This window comes from Corvus moneduloides, chromosome 12, assembly GCF_009650955.1.
Source record: "Corvus moneduloides isolate bCorMon1 chromosome 12, bCorMon1.pri, whole genome shotgun sequence".
NCBI lineage: Eukaryota > Metazoa > Chordata > Aves > Passeriformes > Corvidae > Corvus > Corvus moneduloides.
The window spans coordinates 9,135,658-9,159,788 of NC_045487.1; the positions used below are offsets into that span (position 1 = coordinate 9,135,658).

The following is a 24,131-nucleotide window of genomic DNA, read 5'->3' on the forward strand; positions in this document are numbered from 1 at the left end:
CAAATGGAACCATCTGACACACAAAATAGCTCTTTAATTACAGCAACTAACCACCCTTAACTTCAAGCACATTAGGTGACATGAAGTCTAATAAAAAATGATTCCTGTCTCTCTCTTACAATGATTACAGCAAATCATTTTGATGTGGGCAAAGGAGCAGATAGATACATTCTAGAAACAATTCTTTACCATATTGTCTTCCCTTTTCATTTTCACTGTCCCTACAGTTAACAGCTATAATTTTGCTTGTTCCAGATTTTCAAAGATATATCAAGTCAGAACATTACTTTTCTTCAAAGTAAAAGATTTGTCTTCAAATGCCAGAATCAGAAGGAAAATCAGTAAACCCAAAATTACTTAGTCTGAGTAGAATTTTACTTTCACATAATTTACTACTTTGTAAAACCTATTTAAAACATGTATGTCCAGAGCTGCTTTTAGAGGCCACTGTGGAGATGGTGAATATTTAAGTCTACACCCTCACAGTTTATTAATCACTCATCTCAACTGCAGCTGTCACCAGGACTCTTTAGGGACTCTTAAAAAATGAGCTCTGCAGCCTTAGCACTGTTACTGCATTAGTACACACAGACTCCAGAGTCCTGGAGTTCCATTAGGACTTCACCTTCCAACCACTATTACCCTGTGAAGGGTTGGAATTTCAACAACATCTCAGGGCAGGGGTGAGCAGGAAGGTGTTAAAGCAACAGTTAAAAGCAAACAGAATCAGAAATGTTCAACCAAAGATTATTTGACACAATACTAAATAATTAAAAGAAATATTGAAAAGACCATGAGTAGGGAAGGAGGGTTCTAAGTAGGTTCTGACACTGACTCATCTCTTCAGGCTGGTAATTCCAACAGCAAAAAATCTGATCTTTTTCTTCTGCTTGTGTTACTCCTAATAAACCTTTACCAGCTGGGCTGTAATATAAAAGCAGATGCAAGCATTTCCCAGATCTATTCCCTAACCTACAGTTTCTAGTTACTTGTACCTCAGGTTTACATTGTACCCTACTCACACAGCTTGACACAAATCCAGACCAACTTACTCTTGGGAAAGCCCCTTGCTATGACAGCACAAGAAAGCCCTACAGTGAAGATGGAGCTAAACAAAAGCACAGCAAATAGGTCACATGGAATAAATAGAGCCTGGAGCAGGTGACACTCACTACAAAAGGTGTGCGTGACTAACAGATCCATTCTGCTTAGATCAAGATAGGGGCAAAATTACAGATTCATGGAATGTATCAGCTTGTGAAAGGGACCTCTGGAGATCATCCAGTCCAACCCTTCTGCCCAAGCAAGGGTCACCTACAGCAGGTTGTTCAGTTAGGTTTTGAAAATCTCTGTGGTGGGAGACTCCATAACCTCTGGGTAGCCTGTCCTGGTGCTTCGTCATCCATGCAATGAAAACCATTTTCCTCTGTTTAAATGGCATTTCAGTTTGTGCCAACTGCCTCTTGTCCCTTTACTGGACCCCACTGAGGACAGGCTGCCTCCATGTTCCTTGCACCCTCCCATCAGGTATTTACACTTTGACAAGAGCTTTCTCCTTGTGAAGATGTCCCAGGTTTCTCATTCCTGGTGAAGCTTATCCAAATTCATGGACTGTCCTTTTGCAGCATCTGAATCTTCCTCTCCTGTCTCCTCTCCTTAGGCTGTACTTTCTTCTGACATGCCATTGTTTCCTCATAACATAACTTTTAAGCATTGTGCTTGTTGACAAGAATGCAGTAAAATCCCGTTCCCCACAAAGTCCCAATTACATAAATTGCTTCATTTTCTAAGATGGGCTTTTACATTCCTTAATGGTGAAGGGTTTTTTACTCATTTTCTGTGAATTATCCATCTGGCATGGCTTCACCAAATGAGAAATAAAATAACAGGACCATTACCACATGGGCATCAAACTCAGGCAGCAACCTGTCTTAGATCAGCGTGAAAAATATAGCAAACCGCTTGACTGAAACACACAAAAGTAACATTCTCCAAAACAGAAAAATCTTGAGAAAAACAAGAGACATGCAGGCAAAATGATGTTGTGTCTGATAAGATGCACTGCTGTTACTAGAAAAGCATTAACTGCACAGTGACATACATCTCTCTCTGAGGATGCTGAGCCTTTTTAACAGCCCTGTACAGCTTTTAACCTCAGGGCTCGACAGGTAAGCAGTAGCCTTGGAGCTCTGGGAACATGACTTTCATCTGTCTTTAGCAAAGTGTAGGACTTGTGACAGCCCGGCAGCCCTGACTATCCCCACTAGAGGTCACAGAAGTAATTGCTCTTCAGAGCACTACTGGGAGCCGGGGCATGAAGTCAGCTACATTTCCAGGACACAAGATGGAATCCCTCTAATGAATCCCTCTAATGAATAACTTGAATGTAACTGTTTTCTGAGATTAGTATTATCCAGCTCACTGCAGCTCTCAGCGGGTACTGCATGTATCCACGTGCAAAAGTTACTACTCAGACCCGAGTCTCAGCATCTCCCAATGATCAGTAGCTTTGGAGATGAAGATAAGTGAACTCATCAGACACCTAAGTAGAAGAGAAGCCAAAGCTGCATCCAGAACACTCAGGGGAACAGACATTTCAGGAACTGCTCCTGAAGTGAAATAGCATCAGTAAATATTAACAGAAGAGAACTAGGTAGTATCTCCCAACAAAGGTTCAACTTCTTAAATGTTCAGATAGAATCAGTGATCTGACTGCCTCCAGGGATTAGCCAGAGAATACAGATTTGTGCTAATTCCTCTGCACTCTTTTCTTCAGGAACTGGCCTGGAAAAATGCACATAATTGTGTTGTGACTGGTTCCTGCAGTCATCATCTCCAAATTCTCTGAAAGCTCCTTTCAGCTTCAAGTTTTGTGGAAGGATGAAAGGGTAATACGGGGAACTTCAGCCAGCATAAATAAATACTTCACCTTTGTTCATCGTAGAATAATCATACTTGCCCTTTCCATTCACTTTGAAAACACTTGAGTGAAACCCTGGCTTCAGTTAGAACTCAGGCAAGTACTATACACTGACTGTTCTGTCCTACTCTGAAAGACATTGGAAGGAGCACTATGGTTGTAGGACAAAGCAAATACAGGCCTAGTCGCAGGAAATTAAAAGATCTAGTGGAGGTGCTGCAGTATGGCATGTACTGTCAGGGAACCTGGGGAAGAAGAGCAAAAAGACTTGCAAAGTGTAGGATGTAAAGGCTAGTCACAAAGAAAAACTGTTTCCATGTCACAAACCAAAGGCTTCAGTTCAGCTCTGAGACAAGCTGTGTCACACCTGACTATGTGCAGACCCCTGCACTTGGAACACTTAATCCAGGGTAGACTGAGGAAATAAAATAAACCAAAGTAAGAACAAACCACCTAAAAACCCAAAGGAACAAAGCCCCCTTTTATTCTGCCGGGTTACTTTTCAGCTAGGTCAGGTCCCCAGTCAGGTATAGTGCAGCCTTCGACAGCTGGGGTAGCACAGCTGAGAGGAGAGGGAAGGACAGCCTGCCCTGGTGTGGATATGCAGGCTTTGCTACCTCAGAAACATCTGTGGAATCACTGCCTAGGGATGCTCAGCACAGGAGTTACTCCTGATTGCACAATTTGAAACACTGAGAGAGCTTTCTCAGTGCTGAGTTCTGCTTCAGCTCTGTGTTGGCTTGGGTACCTGAAACTGGGGCTAGAGAAGTGTGGGTTCCCAGCAGCTGGACTGCCAGTGGCTACATTCACACTAAATGCAGAGCAGGGATGTGAACAGGTTATGAGATAGCATCCAGCAGGCTACATCATTTGGGCTGGGGCTGGAGTAGCTTGAGGCTTACTCTGCATTGATGGCTTGGTGGGGTGTCTGAGAGCCGTGACTCAACAGGATTCGGGATGTGGGTGGATTCAAGGCAGCAAAACCTGTCCAGAACATTAATCACTGACTAATCAAAAGGCATAAAAGAACCATGTAAAATTAACAGCCCCATGGAAAATAACTACATCAAATCTCATTAAAGGATCCCTTCATTTGTCACTGAAATGCAACTATTTCCACAGTGGAAATAGTTGCATAGCAGCAACCAGTATCAGGCAGAGACCTGAGAAGAAAAGCTACATCTAATTCTAAAGTTTCTTGAAAAAGTTGAGGGTCAGGTCTGAACAAATGGTAGTTGCTCTGAAGAGAGTTGAGCCAGCACATCCCTTGAGAAAAGCATTAGTAGCTGGTCCCTGATCACAAGCAGTTGGATCATTTCACTTTATACTTATGTAAGTATTGGAACTGTCAAGTGTAAGTTTATGTATCCTAGAAGGGAAACCAGGTTGTACTCAGCTATGTATGACAAGATGATTTAAATGGCTGACCTTTTAAACACTGCTTGGTTTTATAGATACACATCTTTACATCGTTAAACTGGTCTTTTGGATAATTTGTTTAATGTGTGAATGTTACCAATCAAATGATGCCAATCAGAAAGCACAGCTCTGCCAAACTTACGAACTTTAGTTTTCCATTTCATTACATAAACAAATATGATATATCTAGGGACAGACTCTTAAAGCATTGTCTGCTCTATTTGAATGTAGTTTGAACCAGATAAACCTAAAACTATGAAGCAGGAAAAGAAAAGGTTGTGTTTTACCTGTGAACAAACTTTGGGTTGACTGTGAAAATAGAACATTACTTCCCCTTTCTTCTTCCCTCCCCCCTCTTCCTCTTTAGTATTTTAGGGATTTCACAATGTGGTTATCAAGGACTAACCGAGAATACATGACTAGGTAGTAAAAAGGAACAGGACTGAAAACTAGAAACAAAACCCAAAAAACTAAACTAAACTGGAACAGCAATAAATCTCAGCTCCACAAGAGCAATCTCACAGTACATTACCGTAAGTTAAAAATAGAAAAGCAGAGAAGGATGTTGCATTGTTAAAAAGTAGCTGAAAAATTCATTAATCTTTTTTAGAACCATCCAGTCTCTCTAATGGACTTGAGGGAGTGGCAGTTTTGTTCCCAAGTCCCAGTGTCACTGAGGCAGGGATGGAGCAGCAGAACGCTGCCACACGCTCAGCACACGGGTGCAAAGCTCCACCATCCACGTGCAGCCCTGCCTTGCCTTGGTCCCAGCACATGGGCTGTCAGCAGCCAGTCCGACAGGGCTGTCCTTCTTCCAGCAGCCAGGATTACAAGAATCACAGTCATGTTAAATAAATGAAGGGTATCCAACCCTCTGGCTAAATAAAATGCTGATCATACTCAAAGTAAAGGTCTGTATATTTGGCTTCTATTACTACACCTACTCTAACTACAGAACTGCTTTTAAACATATGACCAAGAGAATTTTCCAGTGAGTATATTAACTTGCTAATCATTTATGGATGAAATTTGCAGGTCAAAAGCCAGAGAATTTTGGCTTTTTCCACCAGAAATCAGCAGCTAGAATTAGTGTCCCAATATGTTTCTTCTGATTATCCCCCAGTTATGTACAAAGAAATTTTTGTTTATATGCTGATACTCACAGTACGGGTTATTAAATGTTGTTGAGTAACAATGATAGTAATGTATTTCTAAAATACCAGTATTTGGTTAAGAGGGAGCAAAGTTCCCAAGGGACATTTTTTGTTTGTGCCTTATGATAATTATTCTGGGACTGAAGATGTGAAGGGTTGGGTATACTTGTCTACCCTGCTTTGCAACACATGCTGCACTCAGAAACACAGGAGGGGCAACACGCTGGCTCCTTGTGCACAGTAATTCCACCACAGGCCTGGAAATAGTGACAAACTTAGATATGAATCTTAGGACAGTACCTGCAATAGCTTGCAAGTGAGTGCAGGAAATGTATCCCACAATTCTTTGGTCCTGAGGTGTACTTCCCACTTGCACCTGGAAGGGAGGAAATAAAAAAGGTGATTAATGGAAGAGCTCATACAACTCTACTTCCAAGCCCATCTGTGTAGCCTTTTTCACCACTCTTTCCAACTCCCTTTTGAAAACAGACATAAATACAAAACCACCAGAGACACACACTGGGGCTTACTGGTCTTATTGGGGCTTACTGGCCTTACTGGGGCTTGTGGCCAACCCCTTTGCACATTACCATGTTCAATGTTTTGATTTTGATCTGCAACACATACAAAACCCTTACTTTCTCCTGTTCTTTGCAGTGCCCCTCGTTCCCTGTCCCAGCTCTCGTTCCTGTGTAAGATTCAGGCCCACCACTCAAGTGCCTTATAAAACTAATATCACCAGCAGCCTGATTCTTGGTACCTGTGTATGACTAGAATGTAAAAGGAAAAAATGCCACAGGCATCTAGGGAAAAGGATGAAACATGAAATAAATATTGATTTTGATCATGTTTTCTCCATTCCACAGCAAGTGTTGGATTTTGATGGATTTTTTACATTCTCCTACAAAGGTGTTGGGGGCCTTGCGGTGCCTCAGCAGTGTTTGCTTCCTTCAGCTAACAGCACCAGCCCCCATGCCTGTCAAGCAGACAAAACAATATGTGAGGTCCTGTTCTTACACACAGAAAGGAAGGGCTTCCAGGGAAGCTGGAATGTAGCATAATTCCTCATCTATATCATAAGCTACAATCTTTTAAAAATGTACTTGCGAGTAGACACACAGGCAAATTAGAATCAAGTTCTGGTTTAGGTTTCCAACTCTATTGAGGATTTTGGCTTAGTTCAGGACTTAGCTGCAAATCAAAATTCCCAGTGATAAGGGGATCAAGTTTTGGATTGTGGCAAGAAACTAGTTTGACTGTATGGTTTTCCTGTTGACAGTTTATGTGGCAACACTGCATGCATTAAAGAAAATGCCCGCAGAGGAAAGTTGTACCCAGGGCTCAGAAAACACCGCCACAGATGACTCTGCTTCACAAGGCTAGGCTCAAATTTTATCTGACACCTCTAAATAACAAGCAGAGCTCCATTTCATATGGACACAATTTTGTCAGCTTGGTTGGTTTTCTTGTTTTTCAGGTATTCAAGGACCATCTGATTCATTTTATAACTGAAAAGGTGGCTTTGCAGTAAGTGAATTTAGAAGTCATTTGTACTTAACAATGCCTTGTTAACTTTGAGGGTTTGTGCCAGCCAGGGGAGTAGGTAATGAACAACTGGCATTATTCTGTCCTCAGTCTGTTCAGTCCTTTTTTAGACAGTTTTACAAATAGTTATTGATGGTGTTCTTATTGCTGTTCTCATACAGCTAACCTGCTTCAGGGAGCCAGAGGGAGATAAGGAAAATGCAGGCAATCACTGGTGCATCCACCCCCACAGGAGGAGATTCTCCTGAACTCACAAGATTGCAGCAGTCTCAGAGGATGGGCAGCTCTGCTGGATGGCTGTCAGGGACTGCTGCAGGAGCTGCACTGCACAGACCTCTCCCTCCTCCCTCAGGCTGCCTGAACATCTCATTGTCACTGCTGAATCATAAGCAGCTTTCTCTCCAACTCTTTTATGCAACATATGCCATTCCAGTAGAAAAGTGGAAACCAGTTTATTTCCTTTACTGTCTAGGACAGGCAGGTGTATGAACTGTATTTTCCAAACTTAGGAATTCAAAACCAGGGCTTCTCTTCAACACAATCAAAAAAAATCCTAAACTATAAAAAGTCTCCACTTGTTTGCAAATGTGCAGTGTCTCCTGCAGCAGAGGACAAGTGTGGATGTCACACGCCTCTCAACGTCATCCTCCATAACCCTGGAAGGAAAATACTGCACATAAAGTGTTCTGCCTTTTAGCAGGAATGTGCTCCTTATAATCCCCTCATTGACTAAAGTAGATGGAATCATTTCAGTGTTTCTATTCAAAAAGCATAAAAGATTTAAGTCTAAAAGCTGAACATCCAAACATAAATTATAGCCCAATTGAGAAAAAGAAGTCAACTCAAACTGGCTTTAGAATTTCCTGTGCAGCCTTAATAGAGTGCCTGACAAGGCCTTGTACTCCTCAACCAACTTGTGTATAGGATCACACTAATTTCCATTAATCATAAATAAATATGTATTGTTCAGTGTGCCTGTGTGCACAGATCTGTGCTGAAATGGACTTGGGATTTTTTGCTCTCAAAGAATGGCAAGAAATGGCCCAGGATAAAGCCTGGCTGTGCTGTATGGAGGGGGCTAAGCGCCACAAATGCCCACAGGGATGGTGCCCCAGGGCTCTGCTGGAACACACAGTCCCATGGGGAAAGGAGAGGGGCTTTCATAAACACCCTGCTAATTAAAAAAATAAAGCTCAAAAGCAAGAGCTGAAGACCTTAACATAATTAGAATTTCCTTGGAAAGTGCCAGTATGGAAGTGCATCCAAAGCAGCTCGTCTCCCAGATTTCACATTTCCTCCAGCTTTTTTAACTTCTAGGGGTTTGCAGTTTCTTTTGAGTGGCAGTACTGATGGAAACCACTAAACAGAATATATTTGGTGTATAATCATAATGGAGGCAAATATTTGTGACAACTCCTAGGAGAGTAAACAAATACCTTTGCAGCCTCCTAGTCAGTTCCCCAGCTACAATAGAGGCACTACTGTATTAAATATGATCTGAAGTAAAATTGTAAGAAAAATCTCTTTATTCAGTCTAATTTGGTATTTCTCAGATGGACAAGGACTGTGGGTTGTGCAGACAGGAAACCTACTTGACCTCTGAAATATTCCAAGCCCTATAATTCTGCATAAAAACATTCTTTTGTGTGGCCAAGTACTGTAGCTATTTCAGACTGTTGCATTTTCCAGGGTACATTAGATGGTGGTGTCTCGGCCGGGGCAGCGACGTGGCAGCGTCACAGGAAGACAACACTGAGCCTTCAGCTCAGCCTCCAACGTGGATCTTGGCAGGAAGGCTCTACTTCCACCAAACCAAGTCAGCACTTCACAAATATAATTTTAGCTGCTTAACACAGAAGAAACTTCTACAGTCACATATACAAAGAAAGTATATGTAAACAAATAAGCCAAAGTGGCTCTGTCACCATAAGCCTGACTTGAGTTCACCTCAGCTGCTCTACATTGGTAGCTGTGTGTCAATAACACATTTATAGAATCATCCTTCTGCAGGGACCTACTTCAGATACCGCTTTCTAAAAATCATCAGCCAGTCTCAGTTGTGCCACGAGCTGCTTTTCTGTGTGTATGGAAATGTACAGGAAGATAATATCTAAATATAAGGTCCCAATGTTTTAAAACTGGGTAATTGTTACAGGAGGAACAAGGTATGTGATAACCTGTTAAACTCTAGTGTTACCTAGAGGAAAATTAAAACTGAGAGAACCTATTTGTGGTTTAATAAGGTGTCCCAGTTATACAATTTTCACATAAAAAATTAGCATTTTTCAAAATTATGCTGAAATATGCAAGATAAATTCCATTTCTCACTACGTTTGTAATAATCAAATTAGTCAAACATTGAGAAGCTAAGAGTGGATTCAGATCCCTATTACACCACTGACCGCTACATTTTGTTTGCTCTTGGGAGGGGGGCATGAAAAGCTCATTACAGATGGGAAAGAGACTTTTTTCCTTAAGGGGGAAATCCTACTAAGGGTATGTTTGGAATCCAAAATGCCAGTTTCTGCTGCTACATATTTATATTTGTCCCCTATCTGTAAATTAAATAAGTAAGTGCAAAACTGATCACTCTGAATTTTTGTTTTCCAAGTACTGGCTGTGTCAAGCACACAAAAGTACTTGACATCAAGTACTTTTTATTAAAAGATTTCATCTAAATGCCGTGGCACATTAGTGCAATCTGTTGGAGAGACCACACTGGGACTGTGCTGTGCTATGCAACAATGGGTATATTCCTAGAATTGTTTTGCAAAAGCTTGTCCTGTATGACTGAGGAGTGGTCTGTCCTCCACTGAGACTGCGATCAGGTAATAAACTGCTCATGAAAGAAATCAAGCCAACAAGGTTATGGCAGAAAGAATCTTGTTGACAGGGAAAAGAAAACTGATGGGTAGCAAGAGCTGAAATTTTAGAGCTACAGCAAGGGAAAATAACTTTAAATTCAATCACACTGCTTGCTATCATGGGAATTTCCTGAGCTAACTGGAAATCTTGCACATCTCATGTTTCCCATATGGTAGCATAGTAAGTATACAAAGCTGCAAGCTTGACAAATACCTTGTCTCTTAAGAGTTTATATTTACACACATCTGTTCCAGCAGTGCAAAACAATTTTATCACATCTGGATGTCAAGAAAAGCATCAACGAATACTTAAACAAAACCCATGGGAATGCTACCTTGAGACTGGGGCATTTCTTTACCACCTTGAAAAACAGCTTCAAACAGGTCATTGCTGTGTTAGTAAATCATCCAGTGCTGGGAAGGAAATGCTTTTAATGGTTAAAAATTTGAGTTGTGCATGAGAAATCTCACTTGATTAAAGAACCAGTCTAGAGTCTCAAATACTGACCAATAATATGTACACAAAGCCAAAATATTTGTTATCAGTAGAACTTAATCTTTAGTGACATTTTCTAGAGGCTTCATATTGCCAGGAGGGAGCCATTCAAAAAAATCCAAAATAAAGTAGATAGTTTCTTAAGTGCGTACCCTCCAAAACAAAGGAGTTATTCACATAAAAGTCCAAGCATATACCACTGCCCCTCTCTGCAGGGGAAGCAAATCCTGGTATGAGAGCTAAAATTTTGGCATACTCCTGGAAGAAGTTCCTCACAAAGTCTGTCACCCCAGAATCTCTGTGTGGCCAATAAAGACAGATCTGGGAAAGGTAAATAACCTGCCTGTAACACTGAGACTCCTTCAGGCAGATGGGATCTCTACGGCCTAGCTTCAGCCAGTATAGTTTAATCACATCTTGGGCTGTAAATGAGCAAAACCATCCGTTTCATCTGCTCAGATGACCATGAAGGTGTCAATTTCACCACTGAAATAAACATGAACCATAGTACTGCTCCCTGCATTGCTCTTCTGAAGAGGGTAAGTCACCAAAGTACAGAGCTCTACAGGAAATTAATTCACAGTCATGACAGGAACCACACTAAAGATGGTCATATTATGAAGAAAAACTAACCAGGCTGAAAGCACCCCTGCATGATCTGAGGGAAAAAAACCCTCTCTCCCTAAAAACAAAACCATGAACATTGCATTTGTAAAGAACATCATCTGCACAGGGGCCTTGAGTAACTCTTTGTGTTGGAAGTAGAACACCCCAGACAGAGAGTAAGTGCAGGGCACAGAAACAGAATTTACAGTCGATGTGACAGTGACTTACTCCCACAGAAATATTCATCTTACCATATGTAGCCAATATTCTTTAAGTTCAGGGGAAGCTGCCTTAAAAAGAGCCTGAGATTCAACTGAATTACCGTGGATAAAGCAACTGCACATGTGCAAGGAGTGGTATTTCCACACACACTCCGGGTTCAGGCCTCTGGGGTGGGTGCTCTGAGATGTGCTGGTAACAGGCTTTGTCCTCCCTGTTTCCACTGCACTGGGGATGCCATTATGTAATCCAATGTAATTATAATGAGCAAACAGTGAGGAAGAGAAGAGAAAGAAATGGAAAATACAGTTTGTTTTCTTTCCAGTACAACATTTGTGCAATCTTCCAAATTGTATCTACCGCTCCTGGACTTTTTTCCAATTTCAGCAAATTTCCAATACAAGCAGGAGAATCAGCATCAAGAAACTGACTGGAACAGTCAAACTCTGTGCCCAAGTCTTCATTCCTGTTACTGTTAAGAGAAGATGCCAAGGAGAACTTGCAGCTGCTCCCATTCCCACTTCAAACATTCCTGTCCCACAGAGATGACTTAGATTAGTCATAGCTCCCAAGAAGGATGTATTTTTGGTTAGCTTAGACATGGTACAAAAAGATCTATCTTATTTTCAGTCCTTTAACAGCTCTGCCTTTTGCCTTCAGAAATATGTAGCAGCTCCTAAAGAAGACACATTAGTTAAATCCCTAATTTATTATTATAAACATGTTATTTAAGTATATTAAAGAAGTTAAAAATTTTATAGAAGTCAGCTCAAAATTGTCTGGTGCTCTGCAATTCTTTCTAGCTACATTTGCACTTGATTATTTCAGAATCCCATTTTTCCCACCTGCCACATGACAACAATTACTGTTCCATGACCTCAGAATGTGTTATCTGGCAAGGCTTCATTCAGCTTATATGTGAGGGAAAGTGGCTATAAACTGGTGCCACGAATGGAGGGCTCTTTCTTTTCTAAAGAGGATAAAGCCCACAACTCACATTTTCTCAAATCTGTATTTCATTCTGCACAACAGTTTTTATTTGTTCCCATTAATGAAGGGGGAAAGGACTGTGATTAATAACATTAATTATATCAAAGTGAAGGAACATGGTACAGTGCCATGGTAGGGTCTTTTTGTTCTTTTTTTAAAAAATTGGCAGTCAGTTTATTGGAATCCATCCAATTCCTACATTAACATTTTACAGCAGAAACTCAGCACATGGAAAATGTTTAGGTTACCCTCCTGCCTTAAATGTCACAGCTTTAGAGTAATCTAAATAAATGCATGAGCAGCACTAGACATTTCTTTTATACATCTTGGGATAGCTGTAGATACTGGACAACTGATCAAGGATGAGGAAATCTAACCACTGAAAACTCTAGGTGTTCTTTTACTGGGGTCAGAAAGCAGCCATTCCCCTTTCCTGTGCACTCCTGAGGTCCAAAAGGTTCCCCTCAACACAGCGTGGAACTTCAGCAGCTGCCCCTTCAGTCCCAGCTGCAGCACACATGGGCTGGCTTGGGACAGCAAAGGCAGCTTTCATTACCCAAGCGAAATGCACCGGCATCAGAAATATCAAAATGGAGAATCACAGAGGTTAATTCAGGGAACCCTCATTTTCTCACACAAAGCAGGCTCCTCAAGAGGAGAGAACAGTAAAAATTGTGCTTCTAAGCAGTTTCACAATCAGAGACGCTGCTCCTTCTACCATCTGTTACTACCATATCAGCTCTTTGGAAAACAAGTTGAGCTTTGCACACAAAGCAAAGGTTGCTAGGTTTCCTTTAAGCAATGAATAATAACACGTTCTCTGCACAATTACTGTGCTCCCTGAGAACAGCCTTCATTCTCAGAGAATTTGAAAAGTAAATCTGTTAATAACCTTAGGAATTAATATTAATTAAACACAAGTTCTTCCAGAAATTTAGCAAAATCCACAAGAAATTCTTTTTCCTTTTGGTTTTGAGGAACACTATTAACTGTTGAAACTTCCCACATCAGACTGTAGTTTTGCATTATGTTTGCATACTGTGTTTTAACTAAGAATTCTTATTTTTGCTAAAACTGACTCTCTTGGCAGATGCCAAAACCCAGAATAGCTTCCTACTAGGAACAGTAGGAAGAACAGCCTTCTACACAACATACTTTTGTATCTCCCAGTCCCATTGGGAGGAAGAAGCCTTCAAAACCTCTCTCTCAGTTAACAGCCATTTTGAGAAGGATGCCTCTTTCACTCACCTCCCTACTCTGTGCATCTACATCTCTTGGATATCTCAGATTTACATTACAGTTACAACTATTACAATTTAAGGATAAGAGAGGCAAATTTTGTCAGCAGAAGTGAGTTTTTATTAGATGGCTACACCTGGGAAAACATGGACAAACTCACCAGGTCAAGTTAATGATGCTTTCCAGTTTTGTTGCATTACTGTCCAAAACTTACACAGCATCCATGGTAGAGCATAGCTAAGGCTCCACACTAAATCCTCTGTCTAAAGAAGGATGTTGACATTTTGACACCTTCTAGTAAATTACAGACAGGTGATGCATTACACAATTTCTGCTCAGCACTCATTGACACCTTTTAAACTTGATTTGACAATGTTGATTTGTAAAATCAACATCCAGTTTCTGAAAAGGATGCGTATTTTATAACTCCCTTTAAATCCATCAAACCCACGGTGCATTAAGATTATGTGTGTGTCAAACCAGCAGCTGCAGAGGAGCTGAGGCCACTGCAATCTGCCCCACGTTACAGACAGACCTGTCCAAGCCAGCTCTTCAGAGCCAGTCACCAGCACAGCATCTGCACCAGTCCCACTTCCCACCTCTATCTGCAGCAGAGCAGCAGCAGAGACAATGGGAGTTATAAAACCTACAAAGAGACTCAAGGGCTCTTCTCTTTGGCGTTTTAAATTAATGTGAAATGCTACGCTAGAACAGAGAGTCACGGCAGAGTCTCCCAAGGGCCCAGACTGTCAAAGTATGAAAATGGATTGGATGATTTCTGTATTTGCTAACTTCTCCTCCGAGTCTTTAATGGCAACTAGGAACAATGGTTTAACACTTCAGACATGAAACTGTAACTTGGATGTGACATTTTCCCCCTTCATATATGCTGCTTTTTTCTGTGACTGTGTTTCTCTTATATGCCAATGAGACCCTCAGATTGGAGTTAGAAACACTAGTAGAGTTTGAGGAGTTCCAAGTGCTAAATGCAAATTAATCCTCCAGCCTTGCAGAAAATGGACTTCACACAATAGCTCCTCACAACTACGTCATTCTCATGTCTTTATCCTGACCTGGAAAGCATCAGCATAAACAGATGGAAAAACCAGTCTGACCTCTGTCAGGAAAATGCCAGCAGTAGCACCTTTTGTGGGAGACAACCTTAGGAGGAGAACAGAGGCAGAGGTCTCCATATAGCTGTTATGCAGCATGAAACAGCATTAAAAGCCTCTGTAACTTCCAGCTTGGCTCCTTGGTTGTGACACCCTAGGTGTTAAGCCACAATCAAATCACTTTACCTTCCTGTACTTTAGTTTCCCCTTCTATTAAGCAGATATTGACCTTTCTTCATCATGCACTCTGAGATGTAGGAATGAAAAGCTGTAGGTAAGAGCTGATTGTTATTACAGCTACTAATAATAATAATCCTTGAGCTCTGTAAGTCTCTCAGGTAAAATAATTTTGTATGACTAAGCAAATCTCTCAAATCCCTCCAAATCTCTACCTGAACTTTACAATATAGATAGTGAAGACAGGGCAGGGAAGATGAGGGCAGTGGAAAATCATTTCTTATTCACTGGAAACAGGACCCATTCAAAAGCAAAAAAACGTGCAAAACACTTGAACCAGGGCAGTAGGGATCTGTTTTGTGACAGAGTCCCCCTAAGCAGTTTTGTCATTTTCAAATTATTTCAACTTTCTTCAAATATTTAGTTCTGAGACCTTTAATTTATCTCCTTAACAGTTATATTTGTAGCAAGGAGACAATCATACTTATTAAACATTAATCAGATTCTTTCTCTGAATGTTCTTCTGAATTTAGAGCTGGGTCTTTCTTAAGGTTCAGAATAATTGGAATAAAGGATTCATCCTTCCCGTGAGTGGAAACACTAACTGGCTTTATCCATATCTTCAAAACATGTGAGTCTTCTCCCCTCAACTGCTTTCCACAACTTTTGGCTTTTAATCAGCACAGAGAACAACTGCTCCTTTACTCAGATATGGAAGCTGTGTAAGGGGAACAGTCCTCATAAGAATCCTTCCAAAACAAAACTCAATTGATGCCTTTTCTACTTCAGAAATGGGAACGCTGCATTCCACAGGAATCAGGAACTTAAAAACCCAGGGTTTGCATCGGACAGAGACTCAGCTCCATGCCACTATGGAGTGGGAAGCAATTAGGACACTCTTGTTCTGCAAGGCTCTCTTGCTTTCTTCAAAACCAGAGAAACTCTAATGTAGGTCTGGCTGGAATTACACACATTCAAAATTCTGTAAGAGCCAGTAAAAGTCCCACCTGGAAGCAGGGAGATGGGCTGTCCATTGGGAATGGCAGAGTACTGGCCAGAACAACACCTGCCAACCAGAGCTCTGATCCCCTCTGCCAGCTTCCTGCTACCCCAGTGGAAGAGCTCAAGGCTTCTGAAGGTTAGTGCATTGATTCTCCCTGACTTCAAAAATAAACCAGGCTTTTATTTATTGTATGTAGTTTTTGTCTCCGGAGTCCACACCCACTGAGCTGCTGATTAAGCACCACATCAAGAAAAACAACCTCTAAACCTACCTTATTTCAAAGACAAAATTAAATAATTATTCCTACTTTATGTTGTTGCTGTCATCAAAGAAATGACCTATGTACAACTGGTCATTTAATGTACAATTAGGATAGAAAGTAAATTCATGTCAAGATAGACTTAACTCAGAATGAAAAATATTTTAGGTATGAAGAACCTACATCAGAATGACACAGACAGGAGGAAAAATATTCTTATGGCTGGGCAGAATTCTGTTATATTTAAAAGAATGGAGTCATCTTTGGAACTTCATAATAATTGGCCTCTATTCTCTGCTCAACTGTAACATTATTTAACAACTTGGATCCATAATTAAGTTCATCATCCCAGTGGAATCTTGAAAAGAGGTTTAATTTTCTGCAAGAGAAATGGAGACATTGCAGCCTGCCTAGCAGGGTGGCAAATCAATGACACAGCAATGGGCAGTTAAAAACAGATTGGTTTTAATCTCTTAATCCCCCATATATGCATATGTTCAAGGGTAGTCTTTGTGACCCCAGAAATATTTATACTGCACAACATCTATGTTCATTTTCTGCTTGCAGCAATTTATGATGAAAAAATAAATTGTTGCTGATTAGAAACACATAAGAGTGCAACATAGAGAGCTTAGACCCAGTTTTTGGAAACCTGTATTCAGATAGGGATTGGCTTTTCTCTATGTCAAACGTATATGAAATACTGAACTATTATCAGACCTAAAAATCTAATATTTGGGTGGGGTTTTTTTTACACAAGCCACAGTACCAAAAGTTTTTGCTTTGTTTAAAAACTACAGATGGGGTACAAAGCCTCCCACTGATCCTTATTCACAATCCATATCCTTAACGGCTCTTAATGCCTTTTGTTGAAGACTTGTGACTAGAAAGAACATATAATTTGAGCATCTGATGTACTTTGCCAATATTAGAAAAGATGTTCAGGTATTAGTTAGTCAAACCCATTCCAAACAGTGACAAAATCACAAAATCTGAAATTCAGTATTCTGGAGATTTTCAGATCTTTCTAGGTTTGGGCCTACAGACTTGGATCTCTGGCAAAATGTTTTGATTCTTGATTAAATTAGAAGAGCCCATGTTCCAGTTCAGAAAAAGCACAGCCAGATTCTCCCAAGAATCAAGCATAAACAGCTACTAGTCTTGGAAAAGCAAATCATTGCATGCAGACTTTCATTTCTGCTTTTCATGATTTACAGACATATAACCTCAGGCTTCCTGTTCTCTCTACCATTAGTTAATTTAAGTAAATTGTGTTAATGAAGCAAAAAAGCTCTGCACTCCCCAGTGTCCCAGGCACGTTTGTCTTGTTTACTCTTCTTCATATCTCTCCTTACTAATTCTTTTGCAAGCAAAAGAGCAGCGTAGCCATACATGTCACTGCAATTCTTTCAGTTTTATTATACTGACATTTAGACTTTTGATTGTCTTTTGATTGCCAGACAAACACACAACGAGCACAAGCTGGTTTCCAACAGTAATGCCCATTGTACTGTACTCACGTTATGAAGCTTAGAATCTACGCATTTTATTACAAAGATTTCTGTAAAGAAATTCATGAAAACCACTTCAAATTTTGAGTCTTGAAATTATACTTGAGTTCTGCCTCCAAAAGTCCATCATTATTTCACACACATCCATCATTTTAACACAGGCCACAAATCCATATATGGTTATATCAATAACCCATTAGGTTATACCAGGAAATCTCAATCTGAATATTGCCTCTTTGAGGTCTAAAGAAATGAGAAAACAATGTAACTTTATAACTTGTCACATGTACAGTCAATATTTACAGCTTCAAAAAGCCTCTTACCTTGAGAAACAAGGCTCCCTTGGAAGCCAAGGAGTCCATTCCTCTTCCATTGGGGTAACAGTGATAGGCAGCATCCATAACAGGATAGCGGCTGGCAAAAAGTAGACCACTGTTCACAAACTTAAAGCTACAGCAGCCATGGCAGCTGTAGACCCCAACATCATAGACAATGTATTCAAAATAGTGATGGAGCTGCTCTTTCAATTTCTCTGCAGCTCTTTTGTCAAACACTTCCTGCAAGCACAGAAAGTCCAGGTTGGCAGGGAAGAAAGCAGAGATCTCATGATCAAAGGTCTCATCTGTGTGTTTCTTTTTCCGCACTGAAGTCTTCTTCATGATTGAAGCTTTGTAGAGGAGCTTGTTGTTGACAGTGCTCTGGTCCACTGTACCATCTCCAACACGCACTTTGACTAGGGACTCTCGTGAGGCAGAGCAGCTATCTAAACTCCCAGAATCTCCTTCCTTCTGTTTGTGGTTTGGTGTTTTCGAGATCTCTGCATCACCTTCCAGTGAGGGCTCTGCTGGGCCGCTGGCACGAGCCTGGCCATTGATGGTGTCTGTTTCCGTGTCTGACATGTGGCCATTCTCCTCTCCATTGATACGGACAATGCAAGTGTTTTCTTCTCCCTCATGTGGCTCTCCACTTCCGCCTTTATCTTCTCTGCTCTCCTCGCCGTTGTTTGAGCCACAATTGTCTCCTTTATACTCCATTGATGTTGTCCTTTTGATGCCAGCATTAACAGTACGGTTATCTCCAGCCTGGGGGGAGACCAGGCTGCTGAAACTCGCTGCACTGATGGAGGTGTTGGTAGGAGAATCTATGTATATTTTAATCTGTGGCCTGCTCGCCCCATTCCGGATCCTCCGGCCAATCTCTTTAGCCCTGGCCTGTGTGTTGAAAATGTTATTAAATCTTGCCAGAGAATCGGGCAGCAGACAAACATTGGCACTGCCAAAGCAGAAGCTTTTCCCACTCCCTGCAGCCTTCCATTCAGTGAGCAGTGTGGCTCCATTGGCATGGTTCTTGTCTTTCAGTCTGGAGTAGATATAGGGCCTTCTGGCTGACTGGAGCGGGAACCAGAGCAAGAAGCCAATCAGAGCAAAAGGAAGAGAGGCTACCAAGAGTGCCAAGTAGATGGGAGTGGTAATAATGATGCAGAGTGCATGAAAATAGCATGGGTCATCTGCTCTTTGACGTTTTTCATAGGTGGTTGGAACAAAAGAGCCCACGAGCCTGTCTGCTAGCCAGTAACATGGGAAAATCAGGCCCCAAGAAAAAGAATGCAGAACTGACAGAAAGCTGTTGGGAAATGGAGAAGTGTATAAAACCATTGCAACTCAGTTATGACAACACTTCAGGGCCTACTACATGATGTCACTCTGTCAAGCATCCATAAGAACACTGGGAGAGGGGTCAGGGAAGAAAGGTCCAGTCAGGAGTTTGTTTTTTTTCCAGTGAGAGTCAATAACAAAATTTTAAGAGCACCATTTCACTGTGTTGGAGTAAAAATGAAACAAGGCCACTGTTTTCGTCTGGCTTTTTGGCATCTGTATTTGTCAAAGGATGTCATTGTTCACTGGGGGCTGCCATAATGAAACTCTCCAGAGGCAAAACAGAAATCTGTAGAAACAAAAGACAAAACATATTGGAAGTTTAAGTAACACTTACTGGAAGTTTAAAGCAGATTGTGTTTTTCTCACAACAATTAAAGGCCTATTATATAATGTATTATATAATACATTATGTATATTATATAGATAATGTATATATATATAGTGTATTTAGATGGAAATTGGAAAGATTGGATCAAGGGAGGATTTGGGGGTTTTTCGGTTTGTTTCAATTATTAGCTTAGCATAATTTTACCAATCTTATGCAACATGTTTGAGTTCAAAGAAATAAGGGACAAGTCAAGTGCCAAATAACAAATGTTCGGCATTTACTCATTGCCAAAGGCATTTTGGGATGCTGATAATAGCGGGGAGACTGGGAGATTTGTTTTCCTGAATGATTTTTAGGATTCTTCAGTTAAAATGCTCATAGGAGACTCTGGCATCTACATATCAGATAGAAAAAAATAACCCAAAACCTCTCCAATTATGTAATTACCATTAGAAAAGAAAAAATCTAAAGAAGTTACTCTGTTCTACTGGGTGCTTAAAATGCTTTATAAAAGCCCTATTTACATAATCACTCAGCAGACCAGAAAGATTCTTGTTTACAGCAGTGCCAAGGGTAAACAGAACATTGTGTTTGGGATCTGTGAAGTGAGGACAGACTGCAAACCTTGTATTTCAACTTTCAGGCTAACTACCTTCCTAGTGAAAGGTGTAGTAGTGTTGCAGAATATAAGGTTAATTTGACTTTTACTATTTTAAAATAACACACCAGAAAAAATGCAGAAGCACAATGGATCCATAAAAAAATTGCCTAGTTAGGTCTCCTATAGGTGTTTTCTTGAGTATATGGTGACAGGATATTACAACTCCCTGGGGAACATGACATCAAGTGACAGTTTTGTAGATAGAGCAGTCAATGCCTGCTTGGTGATGTGCTGAAGTAAAAAAAAAAAATTTAAAAAAGTCAATTCAACACAACTCTTGCCAGTTCTGTTATGGACTGCAGTATCAAAAATCTACAAGATAAATCTACAAGATAAAGCTGTCCAGCAAGCCATGAAATACCCAACTAAAACAGCTTCACAAAAGCAATTATCCAGATTATGGGGACATACTACATAAAAGGAATTCATGCTTACTGTAGATCCAACATACTATCGTGTGTATTTGTAAAAATGAAAGAAAAATTAATGCAATCACAATTCTTTTCATGGGATAAGATTGCACAGCCCATGTCATGAAGCAAATTGGTTCGGACTGAGATTTGTTTTAACAACTTTTAGCACTAATGTGATTCTTTGTAAACACTAAAGGCTGAATTACGGTTCAAGACCACATTGGAGACTCCTACATTTCCTCTGCCTTAAAAAGGGAGAGTATCTTTCAAAATCAGGAGAGTTTTTGACCAGGTGCCAGCAGCATTCCTCAGTGCCAGCCTGCTGAAGTGAGGAGGCAATAATGATTTGAGTACACACTTGTATTCCATGCATTTTGTTCCATAAATTCTAATAGAATTCCCACAACTCATGACACAGAAGTACAAAAACTCTGATACCACAGCAAGTTTTAAAATATAATAGCTGGACAAAAGGGAAGAGGGAATCATTAGCTGGATGTCCTTTAAATTATTGCATATTGCAGAGAGAAGACATAGACACATCAAGGTCTTAATTAAACACCCTCTTCTTGCAAGAAAATTATTATTCTGACTCATTAAACTTACAGATGAAGGCAATCACAAACTTGTCAAAGCTCTGTTGCAGACTCACTGGCACTTGCACAAACAGGAACTAAGTTTCCTACTCCTTGCTAGAAAATCCTGTGCATGCCAGTGCCTCAAAGACATCCAAAAAAAGAAAATTAAGAGTGTCATGAGAGACAGATTTTATCTCAACAAAATCTTAAAGGGTGAGGGAAGGCACCATGTGAGTCAACAGGAACTTGGAAACATGACGTCAGTAACATCTCTCCTAATGCAACGGTTTAGATGGAGCCTAAAGCTAAAGTGCCTAATTCCTTGTGATGAAGGGTATTACTTGGTAATCCAATGCTTTATTCATAGGGGTTTGAGAGATTAAGGGAGAATTTAAGATATTGCAATGAAACAGATATTTTTGTATGCTACAAAGACGTAAACTGCAGTCTTGTTTCATTGTTTTTATTACTTTGTGAGTGTTTGAAGGCTAAAAATAGACTTTATTTAATTTTTTTTTTATAGTGGCAGTATAGAACATCTCAACTTTAGTGATAACAAGACATCAGGCAGAAAGGTTTCAAAGATTTTTATGATTATAATTATGCCCAGAGGTATGCTAGAGACATCATAGATCAAAAGAGATGCTTCTAGCTCCAGCATCGCTTGCAAACTAAATAAAGGACAATACAAGTCAACAAGTGATAAGAGAAACAGAAGGACAACAACAAATCTTGCAATAATAAGGTTATGAGAACAGTCTAGAAACGGTCAGAAAAGTTTTAACTTCCTTTTGCTTAGAAACTAAAATACACTTTCAAATTCAGACAACTACAATTTCTTCAAAGGTGATAGTAATATCAACTGTCTTTTTAAAACTATAAGTAAATCACTGGCAGAACAGTTATTTCTTTTAAAATAGAATAAAACTGCTGAAGTGACTAACTGATTTGGAAAGTTACCCTATGGGGAACTTCACATAATAATTTACATATATTCATTAAAACTAGTTTCTCTTGAATCCTGACAGTTGGTCTCCATTGAAAGCTATAGCAATATTTATCTAAAAATGAATTCTAGGAAAGCAGATCATTTAGGCTGGTTTTTTGTTTCTGGATTTCCTTATTGCCATTATCGTTTGAATCAGAGAAAAAAAAAATCTTACAAAAATGGTCCCACTACACCATGTGAAACAGCAAAAATTAGAGTTTGTAACTGAGCACAGGTGAAATGAAGATCTGAGATAACTGAGGGAATTCTCACTCAGGCTCTCACATCATGCAGGCTTATAAGACAAACCACAACTTAATTTTTGCTTTCCTCGTTGTTCTCATCTGGTTTTCCTCCCAGACACACTTCATAAAATCTTCCTTCCTTTATTCAGTGTTTTTCCCCTGATTATTCTTATGCATGCTTTTAATTAGAGTCTAGTTCAACAGCTAACTAACCTTCTGGAAAAAAAAACCTACTCCAAAAGGCCAAAACCACATGAACTGCTTTCCATGCTTGATTACCTGACTGTAATTACAGAGATGCAGCTATCTCAAGGGGTCAGTGGCTCTAATGAAGATCTTCTCTTGTTCCCTTGTGATCACTTCACAGCCTGTTTTAACTGAAATCCTGTCATCCTGGCGGGACTCATTCCATGAAGGAATTCACAATGCAGGCTAAAGGAATTTAAGTAGAACTTATTGGCTCACCTTAACTTCCACTTAAATCAATAACAATTTACAGCTTAGGAAAATCTTAGCAAAACCAGTAAAAACATGGATCCTCTTTGGTATGAGGAGCTGAATTTGGTGAATCACTCATACTGATGAATAAAGCAGAACCATTCAAACTAAGGATTTGGCAGGATGAGAAGGGAAGGAGGAAAATGTTTTTGCAGACTTGCCATTGCAATGTTCATTTACCAGTTTCTGCCTAAGCTCTCTCCCTTCTTTCTAGAGAAGGTAATCAAATTCTGCCATGCTGCTCTGCAGCTTGTCTCTTCTGTCCATAGGCTGCCATCAGGCAAGAAGCCAGTATAAACAAGATGTCCAACTTAATTGAACTAACCTGTAAAAAATAAAATATTAAGAAGTGTGAAGTTACAAGTCTCACTGAATACCAGTGATGTCAGCAGTTAAGTACATGTGTGCAGAAAAAAAACCCCAAGCACCCCAACAAGTTCAGGGAGCTGCTCAAGCCGCTGGCATATTTAGGGAGTAGACTTGTGATGATGCAATCTCTGTTCAAAACAAGGAGGTATCAAGTACTTGGGCTAAATTTTCGAAAGGAGTCCTTGGAATCTCAGTGATGCCTCTCTCTGAATTTCTCTAAAAGCTATACATTGAAGGAGATATGGTGCTGCTAGTAACCACAGCCTGGGCAGTTTAAGGGACCTGAACCAGGGCTAGGAGTCCATTGGTCACTCAGTGCTGGAGCCCAGCCTGGTGGAGCTGGATCAATAGTGACCACGGTACCTCTGGTCACCAAAAGGACAGTGTGAGTGGGAGTCATCCCCTTCATATGAGAAAAGATTGGCTGCAGCTGCAGAGAAACTGGGCTGGTCTGGTGCCCTATGTACCACCTCACCACAAATGGGAGCTTTTCTCTCAAAGTGCTGAAAATTTGTTTATGATCACACCATAAAACTTGCTCTGAGCTTTACAGTTATGTGGGCCAAAAGCAAGTCATCTGAATTTGGTAGTCCCAGATCATATTCCTAGGCCAAAAACCATACCCACACACCTTCTGCTACCTAAATAAATTGGGCTATGTTTTAAACTTAATAAAAAATATAAATTCAATTATGTTAATGTGTGGAAACACAGGTTAAAAAAAAGTCTAAACAATTACAATCCATTGAAAAGCATTAAAAACATGACAGTTTTGTCCATTCTTTCTTTCAAAATGGATGAAAAATTGAAGCTGAATGCTATTATTGTAGAAATAAGCCAGCTTTCATATTCCTGCAAGCAACACTGAGTCCACCCTGA

The 24,131-nt window shown here is 40.2% G+C and overlaps 1 protein-coding gene across 2 annotated transcripts in view; it reads right to left on the reverse strand.

Annotated features, from left to right (window-relative positions):
• SMPD3 (sphingomyelin phosphodiesterase 3) overlaps positions 1–24,131 on the reverse strand; it is a 104,716-nt gene that overhangs the window by 16,683 nt on the left and 63,902 nt on the right. For both annotated transcript variants that reach the window (XM_032121713.1, XM_032121714.1), the window contains 2 exons: positions 17,838–19,458; positions 5,794–5,869 (listed from right to left, as the gene is read on the reverse strand). In XM_032121713.1, coding sequence (XP_031977604.1) covers positions 5,794–5,869; positions 17,838–19,169 — 1,408 coding nt within the window. In that variant the 5' untranslated portion in view covers positions 19,170–19,458. The remainder of the gene's footprint in view (positions 1–5,793; positions 5,870–17,837; positions 19,459–24,131) is intronic.